The sequence below is a fragment of the Aythya ferina genome (genome assembly GCF_964211825.1).
Source record: "Aythya ferina genome assembly, chromosome: 9".
Lineage (NCBI taxonomy): Eukaryota > Metazoa > Chordata > Aves > Anseriformes > Anatidae > Aythya > Aythya ferina.
In genome coordinates this window covers 17,074,178-17,093,117 of record NC_140305.1, presented here as the reverse complement: position 1 = coordinate 17,093,117, position 18,940 = coordinate 17,074,178, and the positions used below count along the sequence as shown (strand labels likewise).

At 51.9% G+C, this 18,940-nt stretch overlaps 1 protein-coding gene across 2 annotated transcripts in view; it reads right to left on the bottom strand.

Annotated features, from left to right (window-relative positions):
- Positions 1-7,076: 7,076 nt before the first annotated feature.
- P3H2 (prolyl 3-hydroxylase 2) overlaps positions 7,077-18,940 on the bottom strand; it is a 64,994-nt gene continuing 53,130 nt past the window's right edge. The window contains exons 4-15 of one of the 2 annotated variants that reach the window (XM_084528998.1): positions 18,458-18,589; positions 17,533-17,675; positions 16,133-16,222; positions 15,625-15,665; positions 15,421-15,515; positions 12,064-12,191; positions 11,511-11,606; positions 11,278-11,428; positions 10,642-10,759; positions 10,211-10,286; positions 9,317-9,457; positions 7,077-8,475 (exon numbers count right to left, since the gene is read on the bottom strand). In XM_084528998.1, the coding sequence (XP_084385124.1) occupies positions 8,383-8,475; positions 9,317-9,457; positions 10,211-10,286; positions 10,642-10,759; positions 11,278-11,428; positions 11,511-11,606; positions 12,064-12,191; positions 15,421-15,515; positions 15,625-15,665; positions 16,133-16,222; positions 17,533-17,675; positions 18,458-18,589 (1,304 nt within the window). In that variant the 3' untranslated portion in view covers positions 7,077-8,382. Of the gene's footprint in view, positions 8,476-9,316; positions 9,458-10,210; positions 10,287-10,641; positions 10,760-10,786; positions 10,984-11,277; positions 11,429-11,510; positions 11,607-12,063; positions 12,192-15,420; positions 15,516-15,624; positions 15,666-16,132; positions 16,223-17,532; positions 17,676-18,457; positions 18,590-18,940 lie in introns of those variants that run through there. The other variant, XM_084528999.1, reaches the window with a different exon arrangement.

Below are 18,940 nucleotides of genomic sequence, written 5' to 3'. Positions count from 1 at the left end.
TGTGCCCTGGCCTCCAGGTCCCTCCTGTGGCCCACAGGGAGACTCGAGGGAAGGGTGCCCAAACCGCTCCGGTACGCGCAACGGTGTGAGCTGGCTGCTCAGCTGCAAGGTGAGGACATGCAGATGTCAGGCGTTTGTTTTCAGCTTCTCAGCCTTCAGTCTGAGCATTTCCTAGTGCTGTCATACCTGGCCATCTTCTGTCTATGGCTGCACTTTTCTGTGCCCCATCAGCAGCTGCAAGATGAGCAGCTCTGAAAGGGAAGCTGCTGGGGAGATCCCTTAGAACGGGTTTGAGATATGCCCTAGAGCAGTGTTTTCCAATTTTCCAGGAGAGCCTCTGATTTCCTCCATTTTTTCCCGGCCTTCCTCAACATCATCCCAGGGCACCTGCTGACTTCTTCCCATTTTCATCCTGAAGTTGCTTTTGCCTGATTATTATTTTTTTTTGGTTGGTTGTTTTTTGTTGTGTTCCCCCCCCGCCCCCCCAGTTCTTCTGTGAGCTTCTGATTCATTTGGCTTCTGATTCCTTGGAAATCGCCTCTGGAGACAATGCTGAAGATTTCTACACATGTGATCCAACTTCTTGGCTGCATAGCCCTCAGCGCTGCAATTGGGTAAGAAATGTTACAACAGATCCCAGTCCTCTGGAGCAGGGCTGTTAGGAAACAAAATATTGCACAGCCCTACGTGAAAAAAAAGAAGAAAAAAAAAATCTCTTTGATTAATTAAAGGTGTGGGTGGATGCACAATTGCATCAAATTATCCATGCGTCATGGAGAAATGCGAGATAAATGCATCCACCCGTTGTGCCAAGGACGTGGTCAAGCAGCCTGTGCTGAGCCTGGGGAGGAGATGCCAAACTGAAGGTACTCGCCAGGGTTGTCATGGGGGTGTCCTTCACCCAAACAGGAGCTGGAGGGTCACATCTAACACATGGCGAGGTGCCGGTGGCACGGAGCCCAGCACCTCTCCCTGTGTTTGGCCCTCTGAAGGTGATGCAGGGCTCCTGCACTCCAACAAACAAGCAGCCCTGAGCGTTGGTGCGCATGAGCCGATCCCTTCCCTGCTGGAGTTTTGGCTCTAACCTCACCCCCAAAGCCACAACCTCCTTGCTAAGCCCTGAGCAGGGCTTAGTTTGGGTGGGAGCAGCCTGTGGCCGCGCCTGCCTGTTGCTGAGGGCACAACGACCTTACTTTGCTCTCCTTCAGAAAAGCTTCCTTCCAGCATAAAGTCCTCCGGGCATCAAGACGGTTTCTTCTATTATAATGTATACTCCCCCCTTTATGTCTGCTTAATTATTGACTCGACATTGCTGTTTTAGGGGCACCGGGAAGCCAGTGTTTCATGGCTCCCAGCCAGCTGGGCTGTGCCCTGCACTGAAGGCTGAGGCCTTATGGTAAAAGCCCACGCACCGAACCCACGTGCTGGGGTTGCTCAGCCGTGGCATCGATGACTCGGCCAGCCGCAGCCAGGGGATGGGGCAACGCCTTCCACCCGGCCTTATCGTCTCACCCAAGGGAAAGCTATTAGCAAGGAGTAATTAAGACAAGTCAGGGACGGTCTGGCCATGGGCAGTGGCTGTCTGGGGTTATTTCAGACTTGCCTGGGAGGTAAGGAAATTGGACATGAACAAAAGCCCTGCCGGGGATGCCAGCAGGCAGATGGAGGTGGGCAGGTGGGGCAGTGGAAATGAAGGCACTTTGCGGCCCCTCAGGAGCAGACAGAGCTGATGGAAATTTTATTTTTTTTTAACTTTTTTTTTTTGGTTGATGGTTTTGTAGTGGTGCCCCCCTGTCTGGGAAGCAGCACAGGGCTGCTGCTATTTCACAGGGGACGAAGCCCGGCCAGAGACAGGGGCTGGGAAGACACCGAGCACACACTGCAGTACCATAGGCTCTGCTTCACACCTCCAAAACTGAGCTGCAGAAAATGGTCTATACTCATACAGGCAGACATCCTGGGCCAGGTTTTCCTTCCATTCATGCTGCTTTGGCTGGCTGTGAGCGAGAGAGAAGCAATGCTGGCTGGGGTTGCCAGCTGGGACAGGACAAAGGTCTGGGTGATGCTCCAGAGCTGACCTATTCTCCCAGGCAGCACCCTGCTTTTTTTTCCCCTTCCATGGCTAGTGCAGAAAGACCCTACACCTGACCCCTCTGGCCATTGATCCTATTAGCCCACAACTGCCTGATTATCACAGCTACCACGCCCCAGCATCATGGTGCCTGATGCACAGCTGCCGAGGGAAGGGGAAGCAAAGAATCCTCTTGTTTTTTTTTCCTTAAAACTCTAAGATATCCTGAAGAAAGCACCAGCAGCAGTGCCAGCTCCTGGGCAGGTGGATGTGCCAGCAGCGAGCTGCACTTTGCACTCTGAAGGCAGCAGAGGAGAGCCCAAGGCAGCTGCACCGTGTGCTGGCGTTGCTGTTAGGTGGTGCTCACAGCTGGTCCAAAGAGCTGCTGAGGGCTGGTAGCTCCACCACACCACCCGGGGCATGGGCTGCCCAGCAGCAGCTTCTGACCTGGAAAATTTTCTCTTGCTGCTGGGCCCATCAGGAGAGCAGGAGATGTTTGTTATCATTTGTCTTGTGGCGCCGGTGGTTGAGCAAGAGGAGCCGGCATGCTGTGCGCATGCCTCTGGGGCTCCCACCTAATCCTGCTGGGTGGAGGACTCGCTGCCTGGGGAATGCTCCTGGCACTGCATGTCCCGCCTTTGTTTCGGCGTAATTAGCGTGGAAAGGGAGAAAGGATGCAGTGCCTCGCACCTCAAGGGGAACCATTACGGCTTCGTTGGGCTCCCAGAGCAATGTGATTTGTGGCTTTGTGCTCGTTCCTCCCAAGAGGTGCTGCTACAGCTCCAGGCCACGTCAAGGCACTAGAAGAGTGGAATCACAGGTTGCAGGGCTAACGCTGCAGCTCCCGGTGCAGAAACTCAAGCAAAAAGAGGAGGAACTTGCTGGTGGAGCTGCTGCAATATATGGGTTCAATACTTGGGGAAGCACAGGGCACAGCTAGGCAAAGATCCCTGTATGCTTTTTCCCATCCCTAATTGTCCATGGGGACCACACTTGGGTGTGGGGATGGCTGTTGTAAAGCTGCTCGCTCAGAGCTCCTCAGGGCTAAAGTGACATTTGGTGACAAAGTCCTTCCCTGCAGCTGTGGAAACCCATCTGGCAGAGCAAGAACTGATGGGCGCACACTAGAGCTGCTTTCAAAGCTCTTGAGAGGGGGAGAAAAAAGGGAAAAAAAAAAGGGGAAAAAGCATTGTGTGGAGTGGCTGAGCTTTCCCTGCCCGGCCCCTGTGCTCAGAGGAGCTGTAGGCAGGTAACTGTCACGGAGCAGATAGACATGAAACCACTCAGCTCCTCCTGCCTCACCCAGGGCCAGAAGGGTTTTCTGAAAACAAAAATAAAGGGAAAATTCAGTCTCCACCCATCCACCCAATTTGGCCGGCAAATCAAATGAAACAATCTGAGCGCTGGCACCGTCGGAGCAGTGAAATGCCAGCACCCAGCCTCGCACATGAGGTGTCGAAACAAAACGAGGTGAACAAACAACCCCTGGGAGCCTGGGGGCACCGACCTGCTTTTAAGATGCTGGTGGGTTGTTTTCCCCTGTGTGGCAGTGGTGACAGCCCCTGTGTCCCCCCTGGGACCAGGATCCCATCCCCGTAGTGCCTGGGCTGATGGGGTTTGGGGGTGCAGGGCCATGCAGGAGCGCCTGTCACTGCTGGTGGTTTTTGGGGACATCCCAATGTGGCCAGCTCCATGCTCAGCTCCTGCATCGGGGCTGGGGCACAACGCAAAGGGGGCACGTTGTCCTCTTTTAAAAGCCATGAGTGGGATCATAAAAAAAAATTCTTCCCAGCCTTTGCTACAGCCCGCTTAAAGCACTGGAGGTGCATCTCCAGCTCTTTCCACCTTCTGTCTCATGGCCATCAGAGCAATTGCTTTCATTTCTAGGATTCGGGAGGGCTGGAGCTGCCAAACCACCTTGGTGGCCCCATCTCCAGCAGGGCCTGGCCTTCAGCTGATGCTTCCATCAGGAGCACTGCGAGGAGGCAGTGGTGGCACTGTGCAGCACTAGGAGGCCACCATGCAGTTGGGTCAGCACAGTGCTACGTGTTTCCCCCCAAACCTGGCAGTGAAGCCACCTTACAGCCATTTTGAAGCCATGAAAAGTGTGGTGTGTTTTTTTGCTGGTGTTTTTCCCTGGGAGCAGAGCCGTTGGGCTCGCACGCGAGGCAGCGCAGAGGCTGCTTATCGGCTCACCCCATCGCGGCTGCAGCCCGGTGCTGCCGCTGCCATCTCCGCCGTTAATCTCATTACAAATAAAGGAGGGGTAGAAGCTAAACTGAGCTCATGTTAATTCCTCCTGCCCTGCCCTGCTCAACCTCAGGAAATACCTCCTGGAACTGCCATGCTCGTTACCCAAACCAGCCCTGGAAGTGATCATTAATGTCCTGCTCCCTTGCCAAGCCTGCCTGCTCGCCAGCCCAGATTTGGTCAGCCCTGGGACCCCTGCATCCCCCAGCTCCTTGGAGAGCCCCTGCTCTCTGCCTTGCCCCTGAAACCAAGGCGAGAGGGGCCAGGCAGCTCTCCCAGTTGCCTATTTTGCTTTCCCAAGTTCCTGTCTTGTGCTGGGCATATTTTCAGAAGGGTTGGATGGTGGCCAGGGGTTAGGACATTTTTTAATTATTATATATTTTTTTTCATATAATAAGTCTTTGCTAAAGGACAAGGAAACAAATCCTGTGCCAGCTTTCACCATATGTTTAAAACAAGATAAAAGTAATACTGGGCTGGACGTGGCATCCACCAGACCTGCCAAGACAGCAGTTTGCTGGTGTGCTGTGTGCTCTGGGGATGGAGGAGCCGTGCTCCAGGAGGCTGTGGGGGCCCTGCCATCCTCAGTGTTATCTGTATACATGCAGATACAGACATACAAGCACCCGTCTGCACTTGGGCAAGAGCACCATGTTGAGGGTCATACCCTGATGCACAGACAAGCTGCAACATTTCCTCCAGGAAAAAGTGGCTCTTGCAGGTAGGTGATGGGGTGTGGGCATAGGACCAGTTGCAGAAACAAAAGAAGTGAATGCTTCTTTCCTTTTTTTTAATAAAGTTCTTCCCCAAAGAGTGACTAGCCCATTTTTTCCTCATTGCCAGCACTATTAGAGCCAGCTGTTTTGTTTTTTTTTTTTGCCCCCCAGGTTGGACAGGGGTGTGGACAAGAGGAAACAACCTTTTTTTTTTTTTTAATGATGGATTTTCATGGGAAGACCTTGGGCTGCTGCGAGAGCTTGGGCTGGCTCTACCCTAGTTTATCCAGGAGGGATGAGCAGGGCTCGGTGCAAACTCCATCTCCTTCACATCTCCTGGCCAAGCCTCTGCTGCTTGCAGGCACTCAGCAGCTGTTAATTCCACCTGGCAAACGTGTCCAGGCTCTGCCACCTCCCACCACCAGCACCTTGGGCTGGAAGGACCCTTGGATGGAGACTGGGCAGCCTTTAATATCGGTGGGGAGATGGTGCCACCTGAATTGCCCACCGACAGAGCAGAGGAGAGAATACAGCAAGAGAGATGCTGCTGCAAGGTGGGATGGAGCTGGGGGGTCTTCAGCTGTCAGGACTTGTTCCTGGGTCTCCAGTAGGCAGCAAAGCTGCTGTATGCCTTTGGGCCATCAGCCTGGCTCCTGGAAATAAAGGGCACATACAAAAGGTCCGACTACATGGTGGTTTATAAGCCTATCACGCCCCGGGTTGGAACTAATGGGGTTTAGTCAACACCCAGCAGAGCTGCTGCAGTCTGACATGTCCGCATGGCCCTGAGCCTCCGCAGCAACCCTGGGAGGTTCAGCAGCTTAAAATTAGCACCACAAAGCCTGCTTGGCTAATGCCCATGGGCACGCCCAGGTTTTATTAGCCTCTGCAGCCACTGGTACACCACCAGCTTGAGGCGTTTCAGCCTTGACTGTGAATTCAGGAATTTGTAAATACCCGACGGCATCCCTTTTGCCTGCAGCTTCCTCATGCTGCCGATGCCCAGCTGCCTGCACAGAGCACCCTGGGTAAGGGGTGATCACCCTGGGCTTGGGGACACGTGGCTGTCAAAGCAAACCCCAAATCCTCGCTAACAAGGAGCCCCTGCACCGAGGATCACCTCACCGTGCAGCACTTCCAGAGCGAGCACCACACCCAAGCGCTTGCACCCTCTTACGTTGTTTTCAAACACTGCTGAAATCTATTATGTTGTTTCCTTTACGAGCTTTTTTCTCCCCCTTTTTTTGACTGTCATAAATCAACGCTGCTAATCCAGCCTGCGTATATTGCTAGGACTAGGAGGGGTACGCTGCCGTTAACAAGAAACCCAGACATTGTTCGTGCATCTCCGTTTTCCAACCACACCTACTGTGGGTGATAGATCTGGGGCACATCTAACAAAGGGCCAGGGATCCTTTTGGAGGCTCAGCCAAGGCTGGAGGAGCTCAGAGCTGGCCCTGGAGCTGCCAGGCGTGCTGTGAACTGCACATCAGCTTCAGTGCAATGCCTCTGTGTGGGCCATTTCTCAGTGGCCAGGCCACCCTGACACAAAAGACACAAAAGCCTACATTGCATTTTTGGTGCATGGCCCAGCCTTGCTCCCACCAGGCTATGATGTATGAATAAACCTGTCTCCCACCTCTGCTGTTGCCACAGAAATAAAAATCCTCTTCTGAGCAAGACTTGGCTGGAGCAGAGCGCAGGCTAAGCAGCAAACAGGAAAAGTGCCTTTGAGTCTCTGCTTTCCTGCTTCCTGCAGCCCAGCACCGACCACAGGCAGCTCTTGGTGGCACAGAGGGACAAGTGGCACAGTCCAGGCTGCTTGGGGTCCTCCCTCTTCCCTGGAATTTAGGGCTGGTGTCACTTGTGTTTGCAGTCAAGTCCCCAAGAGCTGCATCCTCTGGTGCTCCCCCAGCATGTGGGATGCGTGTGTCTGGGGCCAGGAACCCCAAAGGGAGAGGCACCATCACGAGACACCCTGTGCATCCCCCAATCTCCCCTTCTCCTGCTTGGATAAAGAAAGACAGAGACAGGCCCCGATGTTGTGTTTAGTTTAGTTTATTTCCCCTGGATTTAGCCACAGCTCTGGCTAACCACCGCAGCAGCAAACCAACCCCAGCCTGCGAGGGGAGCAGCACAAACTGGGGCCGAGGGCGCAGCAAGCAGGAGCCAAGCCTGGGAGGCAACAGCATGGTGGGGACAGGGGCCAACACCTGATTTAAGTCCTTGAAACGCAGAGGGGTGCAGAAAAGGACTGAGAAAATGCCAAGCAAATGCAGCAGGGAGGTAAGCAAAGCTGCCTGGGGAGGTGAGCCCCAGCCAAGCCCCCTGAGGTGCTTTCTGCAGAGCTCAGAAGCCTTGCTGGAAATTCAAAAGCAAGGATTGCTTCAGCCTACTTTTTGGGAACTGCTTTCTAGCAGCTGTTGGGTCAAAATGAAAGCTGTCCCTGGGTCTGGGGTGCAGGCAGTTCCAAGACTTTAGTGCTTGTTGTGACTCAGGTGAGGGCTGCTCTGGTCCCATGCACAGGAGTTAATTTAAAGGTGGGTGAGCCATGGTTTACTAGCTCAGCAGCAGGTGCTGGCAAGGTAAATTTCTTGTGCTAAGCAGCATGTGCTTTCACAGCAACACCCTCAGACTGTGTCAGAAATACTCTGAGCAATTAGATGCTGCCATGCCATAAACATCTGCAGCTTCTGCACTGTCAGGATGGGAGGATGCAGACAGGGCACCCAGCATACAAAGCAGCATCGTGATCATCCAATATCACAGCACTGTAACATCCCTGAGACTTGCAGCTGCTTTTGAACATGCACCTGGAAACCACGACTTGTAACCTTGGGTTTTACCAGCAGCAGCAGCAGCAGCAGCAGCAGGGGCTGGCAGCTCACAGGATGGATGTGGAGCAGTTTCCAGGATGGGAAGAACAGCCACAACCAGTGCTCCAGTTTCTCCCAGGGCAGCACTGATGAGTCTTCAGCTCTTGGCAGGGACAGGGAGAGGGGTCCATCAACACACCTGCAACATTTCTCTAGCAGAGGCTAAAGAGAAGCAGCATCTTCTGGCTGAGGAATTAAAAAATGGGATGCAGTGGGCCTGAAAGGGTCCTGAGCAGTGCTAGGGAAGGACAGGGAACCTCAGCAGCAGAGTCAGTCCCAGCAGGAGATGCTGGCACAGGGATGAGGGGTCCCAGCAAGAGCTGTGCTAAACACAGAAGAGGCACTCCTGAAAACTCCACAATCATATTAACCTGTTAATTTATACAGCATCTCTGTACAAAAATAGAAAGGTTCTAATAAGATTAACAATATTAAATAAATATTTAATAGAAAAAGTCTTTGGCCTAGTTCATAGCTCATCCTTTGGGTTGATGTTCATTTCACTGGGTCCTAGATGCTCCTGGTCCAACATTGCAATCACTTCATCTGCCTGGATTCGCTCCTGCAAGAGGGCAAGGAAAGAAAACCACAATAGCAGAGCTTCAGTGCCCACACTCAGCTCATTCAGCAGCTCAGCCTGCTGGCAGTAGCCACAGCAAACAGTTCATCCCAGGACCAGCAGTGCAGTTAGGAGGGCAGGACACAGCCCGGGACTTCTCCTGGGGTTTGCTGGACAGAATGAACCCCATCACTCTGCACCTCGATACCTAATTTCCAAAGGGATGGGGCAGAGCTGACGCACTGCGAGTCCCTTCTCACATATCATCAACAGCCACAGGCAGCCATCCCCTGTGTGTCTACCAAGATTTCCAGCTCCCCGGGCAGGGCTGATCTCCTACCACACATGCACCAAGCACAGAGGAGCTGCAGCTGGCACCAAAATGCACAGACAGCAAGGTGCATGTCTAAAATAAGCTTCTCCCAAAATGTCACGGCCCACCAGCTAGCCCAACACGGGGTGCTCACAAGGCAAAGGCACAAGGGTTTGGTTTGGTCTTTTATCGTAGAAGGTGCTCCCGTTCATCGGGCTGTTGGCCACTAGGTGTCAGAAATGGCCAGCCCCAGCCCTGTGCACAACCCTCCTGCATCCTGCTCAGCATCCTGCAGGCCACAGCAGGGCCATGGGTGGCCAGGAGCACAGGGCCAGCAGAGAAAACTGCTCTGGGGTCTCCTAGCAGCTCCTTCCTCCTCACATCCTGGGGTGCCACTGATGGGAATGCTGCTGTGGGGAGTTTGATGGGGGGAAAATAGGTGTGGTGGGACTGGAGACTAGGGATGCTCTGGGTTCCTTGGGGATGCTGGGTTCCCCCCGGCTCCCTTCACGTGGTGCTGGAGGGACTCACCAGCTCTCTGTAAAGTGGGTCCAGGGTAAACCAGAGAGCCACAGCACACCGCTGCCCTTTGGTAACTGCCTTCACCCCGTGGGGGTTCTCGCCGCCCGATGAGAAGCTGATCATTCGCCCGCACTTTGGCTTGATGGACGCCTGCAGGAAAATAGGCAAGGACAGGATGACAAAGGGCAGCATGGCTGCATGCACTGGCCGTGTCTGGGCTCCCTGTGTGTCTGGGACCAGCTGGGTGTCTCTGCATCGCCCCAGGACCCTGGGAGCTGCTCAGGAGGACATGAGGAGCTCTGGGCACAGACCACGATGTGTCAACACTGCTCCGTTCTCTCCTCTGGGTCCACAGCAGGGATCCTGCAGGAGCTCAGGGACAGACAAGCTGACAAAACCAACCCTTGGGCACCGGTCTTGGGTAGACTCTATGTGCTCTCCAGCATCTTCCAGGCTCCAGAGCCCCAGCACAGTGCCTAGACCCGATGCCCAAGCACAGAGGGGGCACAAATGGGACTCTTGGGGACTTGGTGTCCACAGCTGTGACCTGCTCTGGAGCAAGGCCTGGGCCAGGCCAGGTTTTTGCAGTGTGTCCCACAGCACCAGGGCCACTGCTTCATGCAGGACGGGACTAGCCAAGGACAGAGGCACTGTGCATGCTCTGAGGCATCACCTCATGTTTGGCCACGAGATGGGGTGGGAGCTCAGCGGTCCTCCAGGCAGGGACTATTCTCAGCCTGCTCCAGCAGCTTCTCCCTGCTGGTTGTCTCAGCCCTCTGCCCGATGGAGGTGGTGCGAGCCCCTCATCTGCAGATTGCAGATGGAAGGGCACCGGCGCTGCCTCTGAAATTACCTCCCACCTTCAGCTCACAGCAGCTCGGCCAGGAAAGCACACCCACTCACCGTCACGGTTTTGGCATCCATCTCGGTGAAGATGAACTCACCGCCTTCAAAATCCGCATTCATGTAGAGGAGGGCACTGGGGGAAAAAGCAGGAGAGCCCTGTGGTGGTGGCTTCTCTGGGGCTATTTCTGAGAGGGGAGACAAGCCTCTCTGCTTGCTCTCCTATCAGGGGGCAATTCCCAAAATGGTGACATTTGGGTCACACCAGCTTTCACCCTTCTGTTTTGCACCCAAATACCTCACAGAGGTACAGTACTGTAGGCCACAGCTGGGCCCTAAAATACTGCAGAGCCTTTACAGTTAAACCCTGGCTCAAAGCTTAGCTGTGATGCCTGTTACCACCCGAAACGACCTGCTGGGATGTTCCAGCTTTGGGGTTTACAGCCTTGGAGCAGCGTGCCCAGCCACTGGGGCAACCCTGTCCTTCCTACCTGTAATCCCGAAAGGTGTAAGCAGGAGGCTCCTTCCAGCACTCATTGGCCTCAGGGTCCAGCAGGCAGTTGTCAGCGTGGATGGGGTGGCTCAGATCGTTCCTCCTCTCCTGCTGGCCTAGGCAGGACCATGAGGAAGAAGGGGGAAGGAGATGGGGTGGATGAGATGGCAGTGCCATGCTCTGTGGGCTCTGACATGGGATGGGGAGCTTGCCCAGCCCCACTGTAGATGTTCACAGGTGAGAAGAGGAAAGGAAATGCTGGGGAGGAAAAAGCCAGATCTGAGGGGTGAGATCTGCACAGCTTGGCTTGTTCATTACTGCTGGGGGGAGAGATGGAGAGCTGGGGGAATGGAAAGGAGAAGGAACAGTGAGAGGGGGAAAGAGAAGAGAGGAGAAAAGAGGGAGAGTTGGAGACACAAACAGCAGAAGACACCCCAGAAGTGAGCTATCTGGGACAGCAGTGCCCACCCTTTGCAGCTGAGGGGAGGGTGACTTTGCCCAGCCCTTGGCCACCAGCTCAAGCACCGGACAAAACAGACTAACTTCCCGACTTGTGTCCCCTCTCAAAACGCCGTCACCCCCCACAGGGGTCTCAAACTTTCCCACCCAGCCTGCTGCCACCCCCGAGCCTCACCGGAGAGAGCGGTGCGGCACACCAGGTGCGTGTAGGAGAAGTAGAGCGTGGAGTTCAGCATGAAGTAGGACTCGACGATCCTGCGGGCCTTCTCGCTGATGTCGTAGAAGAGCCGGGCACTCTTCAGCGGGACGCGGCCCTCGTAGCCGTACTGGGCAGGGACAAGGGGCGAGGGGGTCAGCACCATGCTGGCCGCGGAGGAGGGCATGGATTTGAGAGGGAGGGAGCTCTACCTTGAGGGCTTTGAGGACAGTGGCTCCTTCAAATCTCTCGTTCGGGGTGTGGGGGGAGGTTTTGCCCCGGTAACCATCTCCAGCCAACATTATCCCCTGCCAGGAAAGACAGGAACATGAGTGAGGGGTGAGCTGGTTCCCCAGGGGAGGAAGAGCTGCAATGGGATGTTCTTCCCAGATGTTCTTCTCCAGACCCAGTCACTGATGGATTAGAAAGTTCCACCAACATTGTGGATGTACATCCGCATCCTGTGGTGCTGTGTACAACATGGGGCAAAGAGCTCTCTCTCTGTACCCTCTGTCTTGCAGTATGCTTGCTTTACCATGTAAGGTGGAGGAACAGCTTCTTTGCTGGAGCTACAGGTGCACTAAATGTCTGACCACTCACCACAGGCATCACAACATCATTTGCATTGCCTAGGAGCAAGGAACAAACCCAGAGCCTCCCCATGAGCAGATAAAATTCAGCTCTGACAAACAAAACTGCTGGGGAGGGCATCAAAGACTCAGCCTGTGGGGCAGTCACGTCCCTCCCAGGGGCATTGCTACTCACACTGGCCACCCTGTGAAGCTCTCGGCACTGCTCCTCTGAGATGACGTTGTCCAGCAGCACTCGCTGGGTGCCGTTCAGCTGCTGTGAGTTGTAGACAAACTTCACGTCGCTGTAGAGAAGCGGACCCCCTGATGGAAAGAGAGAGACAAAACAACCCTGCTGAACATGACCTGGCCTCGTGGACATCTTGTACCATGGCCAAGGGCCAGCTGCAGTCACCCGGGTGCACTTCCAGGGAAACGACTTCACAGCAGAAAGCAGAGTTTGGCTTCACATCAACAACAGAAGAAACAGAAGCAATGGAAACACTCAGAGGTGAAATCAATTTGCTGCTGGAGCATCAGAGTTTTCCACTTTCTCATTAGCTGCGCCTTGCAAACGCAGGGACAGGACACAATGACAGACAGACACCGGCTAACCTGGCTCTCCTGCCCAGCAGCCAGGGTAACCAGAGGCTCTGAGTTTCCATTGCATTGGCTTTGTGTGGCTCTCATTGGCTTGGCATGCAAAGTCACTCTCTGCAAGTGTCATCAGGGAGGATTTTTGTCTTTTACCTTTGTAGAAAAGCTGAGATGTGGGGGAGTTTGCAGCAAGCTTTGCTTGTGCTCAGTCCCACTGGTGGCTGCTCTTGCATGCTGCTGGTCTCCCAACTGAGCTTCATCATGTGCAGGGTAAATGGGCAAAAAGCAGAGGGGGGTTAGCTCCTTGCAACAAGCCTTGGATTTTCCTGATCAGAAAAATGCGGTGAGGCCACTAATTCACCACCTTCTGAAGCCTCTTCCTCTCATTTCCCCTAAGACAGCCGATGAAAGAATTGGCAATATCAATTAAATCCTAAACCAGGTGTTTCTCCAGGAGGAAGGTGAAGTCATGGGAAAAATTATCTGTAGTCACAGAGGACTGTAAAACAGAGGAAGCGGAGGCACTGAGCTCCTCTCATCATGTGGCACAATGAAGCTTCTCACAGGCCTGAGAGCAGAGCTCCACCACCAGCCCACGGCTTCATTTCTAAAGAGTTCCTTGGAAACGGAAGAGATGGGATGTCCCTCACGTCCACTTTGCTGCACGATAATAACATTTATTATAAATGCAGCTGGATCAGAAACAGAGTGCTGCAATCCAAACTTCTGGCACAGCCCAGCCCAGGGCTGAGTTCTCCAGCTGGGATGTTGCACGTAAAGATATAGATATAGGATATAGACATTGGCCACCAGGACCAAGCTATCAGAAGGAGGTTTGAAAATGTCCAGCAGGTTTACAAGCTCCTGCTAACTGTGCCACAGAGCAGCCTAGGGAAGACACCTGCTCTCTGCACCACTTCTGCCTCTTGTCCATCAGCTGACCCAAGCTCTGCTGTCTTGTATCAGGACATGGGCACTTTGGTAAATCATAGCAGCCAGTAAACCTCACTCAGTTCTGTCTACACACAAAGAGAGGGGTGCTGCTTTTTTTTGCAAGGTGTCTTTTTTTTTTTTTTTCACACAATGATTTGTACTAAGGAACCATGGCTGGCTCAAACCTTCTCAAACTCTTTGTCTGTCTGCCCCATGGCACTACTCTGTGAGCTGCAGCATCATTTTTCTTTCTCAGTTGCTGGGCAGACTCAGGTACAGAAGACAAATAAAGCTTTTGAAATGGGAACCAGGTGTCTGGGCTCTCATATCATGGTTTATTTAGTCTCTTGTTTTCACAGTTCTATATCGAGTTTGTCTTGGTCAATGTCCTGTCACTTAAGTCTTCAGTTTTAAAAACAACACGATAATAGCAATATTTCATGGTAATATTTCCTAACCCTGACTGCTCTGAACCAGGTGAGACATGAGACCAGCACCAGGACTAGACAGAGCTCCTTTACTCTCCCACAACCACGTTCCTTTCTGCTCTGCCCTGATTCAGAGCATACGACGTGTTAACCCATTGAACAATTCTCGGCCAACATGTTCTCACTGTCCTTTGGACCCAGCAGGGATGGGTAGGGATTATTTCAAACCAATGCCCACACTCTGGGCTCTCTGGTACATACATCATGGCCTGCTGGGTTTGCACAGTTCCCAAAGTTAAAATTGCAATGGGGCCAAGATTATTGTGGAAGAGAGTCCCAGGATCCAAGGCTGACAACAAAAGATGAGACACACATGAAAAACACCCCAAAGAAACTGGGGAATTCTTTGGACTTTTGGGAGTGAGGGGAAGGGGCGAAAGAGCTAAGTATAGAAGAGGAGCACAAAATTAAAATGCACCATTCTTTTTATCTTTCGACCTTTTCTCTCTTTTTCCAAATGAAAAGAGAGGGAAACAAAAAGAAACAAAGCAGCTGGACAGACAAAAATCCTTTTTTTTGAAGGGTTTCAGTTTTCTTTGTAAACTTGAAAACATTCTGCAGCTAAACCAGCAAGCATAAAAGTACAGCACCGAGAAAGACATACTCCGAAATTATTTGGTTACAAAGGCAAACAAACCAACTAATATAAATCAGACAGCTCTTGGCTTAAGAAGCTCTTCAAGATCTTCCTCTGGTATTTTCCTTCTTTATGTGTATGGCTAAAGAAGGGATAACAAGACTCTGAACAAGGTACTGAGCAGCTGGGGACAACTTGGACCACAAAAGCTGTGAAATTCCCACAAAAATATGACCATCCCTTGCATTACAAGGAGGTTTAATTGCCTGCTACTGTGAAGCTGGCCCACTAGAAACATAGAACACCTCTTGGCTTGAGATCTTGTTATTTTGCACTGAGGAGCATGCATCACTATTTGGCCGCAATCTAATTCTTCTAAACTGTTACAGGGGAAATCTTGCCTGTTAGTAAATGTTATGGTATTTTCCGTGGCTGTTGAGAATGTGCTGAAATCAGTTGAAAATTCTACCAACAGACCTTAAAACCAAGTTATTTGGTGTTAGCCAAAACATGATACCACAAACCAGGCTGCAAACAAAAAACGTTTGTGAAGATGGTGTGATCCAGTACATTAGCAAAGCCAGAGTTCCCCAAATCTAAGCCTACAGCATCCATCCTACAGCAGCCTGGACAACAGGGAACATCTCTTAAAAGCATCTGTAGGAAAAATTACTGTATGTGGGTGCCACATCCCCATGGGGAGGTCCCAGCTTCCCAGCTCTGTATGTTAGGGCTCTGTGCTGAACAGCTCAGCAGGTAGCAAAGCAGGTCCAAGAGCAGAGCAGTGCTGCTGGGACCCACAGAGCTACCATCAAAGCTTGTCTCTTATAAAAAGTTTCAGCTCCCCTGGTAGGACTGGCCATCATTGCTCATCTGCCAGCCTTTGCAGTCTGTAGGCTCTAGCAATAGAAAAAAACTTCTGATTTTGTTGAAAAAAAAAACCCTTCATTAGACTTACCCTCCTTCAGCTCTCGGTCTGGTTTTGGTGTGGGTTTCTTTGTTAGGGACAGCCTGGGCCCTTCCTCTGGTTCATTGCTAATACTTGATGGGACACTGAGGAGCAAAAGAGGAACATCATGACTTTTCTCCAGTTCTGGGAGTTACGCTGTTATGCGTCTCTTGGAAACCAACACATGAAAAAAATGGGCAAACTGGTACTTACCTGTGCTCGTCCTGGCGGGCACCATACCTCTTCCAGTAGTTCTGTGGGAAAAGGGAGAGGTTGAGTTTTTTTAGTTTGATGGTCAGATTGAAGCCAGTCAGCTCTGCTTCACTCCTTTGCTCAGGCCCTCTGGTGGGCCACATCCCACACCACCTGGGACAATTGCTTGGGGTGACCAAATGGAAAATTCAACCCAAACCTGAACTGGCATCGTAGCATGAGTACAGTGGGAACTCAGCCTTCCCCATCCCACCCCATGGAGGAAGTCTCAGGACTGAAGGCTGAGACCCAGCAGGACACGAGGCAGGAGATGGACCTGGCTGCGCCTGCTCCTCCTTCACCAGCCCCCTCGCCTTGCCAACACCATTTTCCCACACGGGACAAACCAGCCCAAGTCCCAGCTCCTGAGTCCCCTACATGGGACTGGCTTTACAGCAGGGAGAGTGGCAAGGAGACCCTACAGCTGTGAACTCCCAGATGCCCTCCCAGCAGCAGACCCAGGTATTACCGGCTCCGTGTAGGCAAATCCCAGCCCGGCCGAAGCCACCTGCAGGAGGTGAGACTCCAGCTTATGGCGCCGCAGCAGTGCTTTTGCTTCCTGAAAGGCAGAAAGAAGGGGAGATGTTGCACGTGGAGCTTTCACCAGACACCTCTGCTTCAGCAGGGATTTGCTTTTCGTGCAACACCACAGACTTCTACGAGGTGGGGGGTGCTTAGGTCATGCCTCAGAGCAACCCCAGGAAGCATGAATCCCTCAAAATACATCCATGCAGTGGAAACCCTGGAGAACCTCTAAATATCTGGTGACATGCGGAGCCCTGGATGTGGAGGTGAGTGCAGGCTGTTGGAGCAAGGTCCTTGGCTGGGATGTATCTCAGTTTCCCTGTCTGCAGTGCAGGGCTGGGAGCCCTGTCCTGTCCTAAAGGAGCAGGGGGTGGGCTGCAGCATCACAGCCTGGGGTACTGGATGGGGACCATAAAGCACAGCTAGCTGGAAATCATCCACCAAAGGGTGTTTCTTTGAAATAAAAAAATATGTAAACAAAACACTGGGCTTTCTCCTAGAAAATTACTTTACAAAGCAAAAATCAGTGCTTTTTTTTTTTTTTTCCCCACAGAAAATTTCACAACACTGGAAACACTGAAATTATTTTCTCAACTTCTTTTTTTTTTTTTTTTCCTGGATGTGCTGTTTCAGGGGAGATTACAATTGTTCTTGTTTTCTTCTTTACCATTTCACTTTTATTTTTTATAATTTCACCGAATTCCATAGGGAATGGAAAATCCAGCTCCTTCCCACCTCTGCCAGGGGAACGAGCCTCAGCAGAGCTATGATGGGACGCGGAGCTTCATCGTGAGAAAGGCAGCCCCAGGACTGCAAACAAAGATGCCCTGAACGGAGGAGAGGAAGCCTGGCCCGTCGGGTGACTGAACAAACACTGTTTGGTTGCTTGACCCCAGCCTCACCCTGCGATAGCAAAGCTGCTCCCTGCCGAACAGGCTAAACACAACCCCAAGCCAGCTGCCAGCGACTTGAGAGTAACGCTGACATCCCCAGCTTCCCCTGGGAAAATATTTCCCAGCCCGCTCTTAACAGAAGTTGCCCTCTGCTCTTCATTGCATTCCTCCTCCACACGTCCTCCAGAGCACCAAGAGGAGAGGGGTTATGTCACTGAGGCACATGGCCATCACCCTCCCTGCCCTCGCTTGGGTTTTGCTAAGCTGAAATCCCCACTTAAAGAAGCTTCTCCCTCGGGCTCTGGACTTGAACCTTTACAAGCAGTGCTGCCAGCTAGCCCAGCACCTCCACGTTTGCATTCGCTGTGGGGAAGCTGCCAAGCTGCTGTTTCCAGCTGTCGCTTTTCCTAAAACCCTGTACCACTGGCCCGTATGTGATGCTCACTCTCACCTTTCTGGGTTTGATGGTGCCTGGATCCATAGTACCTTCCAGGAGGCCCTCGTAGTAGCTTGCGTTCTCCAAGACGTCTTCATCATCTGGGTGGAAGAGGAGGTAGGACCTGGCGCACTCCAGGGCTTTCACGTAGTCACCAACTGGGAGGCAACACAACAGTTTTTAGGAGGTCTTTCTCATGTGCAGTACCTCTCAGGGCTCTGGGGGTTTTCGCCACCACATTAAACCTCTAATTTGGCAGAATACACAATTTTTAAAAAGCCTGCCCACCCTGCACGAAGCAATACTGCCTCCTCCAACCTTTTTCCCACTGCACTGATGAATGAAGAAGTGTTTGGTCTGAATAGCAATTCTGACCCTCATCAGGAAGGAGCTGTTACCACGTGCCTGAGATACCAGAGTTCTGCCTGGATTTTCTTTCTTTCAACATAATAAAATACCACCCAGGACCACACAACAGGAAGCTTTTCATAATGCTGCCAACTCCTGATATTTTGCCTGTAATTTTACTGTTAATCTTAAAATATTTGGTAACTGGAAAAATTGGCATCTGGGAATAAGCTTGGGCCAACTTGTATATGTTACATATCAACTTATAAAATGTATTCATTGGTTTTAGAAAACTAGAAATATATAGATCCCCAAAACTTTAATATCAAAAGCCAAATGAAAGGATCCCCACAAAGCATGATTCCTTTAAAGAATAATAATGTTTAAGCTTCCTTTTGAGCTTTTAAAACCTGACTGGTGATTTAGAATACTTTTACAAAAATACTTAACCATGCATTTCAGCCAACCTGAAAGGAAAAGGACTTTTGAACAGGCAGTTTCTTATGTCAGATATTCTGATTTCCCCATGAAACAATTCATAACTGAAAAAAAATTCAGCAAGAGCTGTAAGGAACAGAAGGACAGGCCTTACCTCTGTAATAGGCAAACTGTAAGTAGTCATAATGGAGGGGGAGGAAATTTTCGATGGGCGAGATGCGACCTGAACGTGTGGCGAGTTCCCGGACACAGTCGTGTTTGCAGGCCAGGACTTGCATGTAGTGATCTGCCAGGAAAAGAAGGAGAAGAATTGAGAAGGGTGGTGATGGTGCTGAGCCCAGGACAGAGATTATTTTTCCCCAGTTGAAGGACATGCAATTTATGGTCCAGCAGGTGATGGAGCACCTAGAGAAACAGCTCAGGCTCGTTCCTAAAGCTGATGGAGAGCTGCAGGCATATTTTTGGCCTCCTTTGAAATGCCATTCTCCTGTCAACTGCAGAGGGAGCCTGAGCATCTCTGTCGCATCCCAGGAACACTGGACCAGCCAGGGACCTGCTGGTGGCAGGCAGGTGCTCAGCCCCAAGAGCCCTGCGAGGCAAGGACAACCACAAAACAAGTTGTAGGTGTGAAGACAGC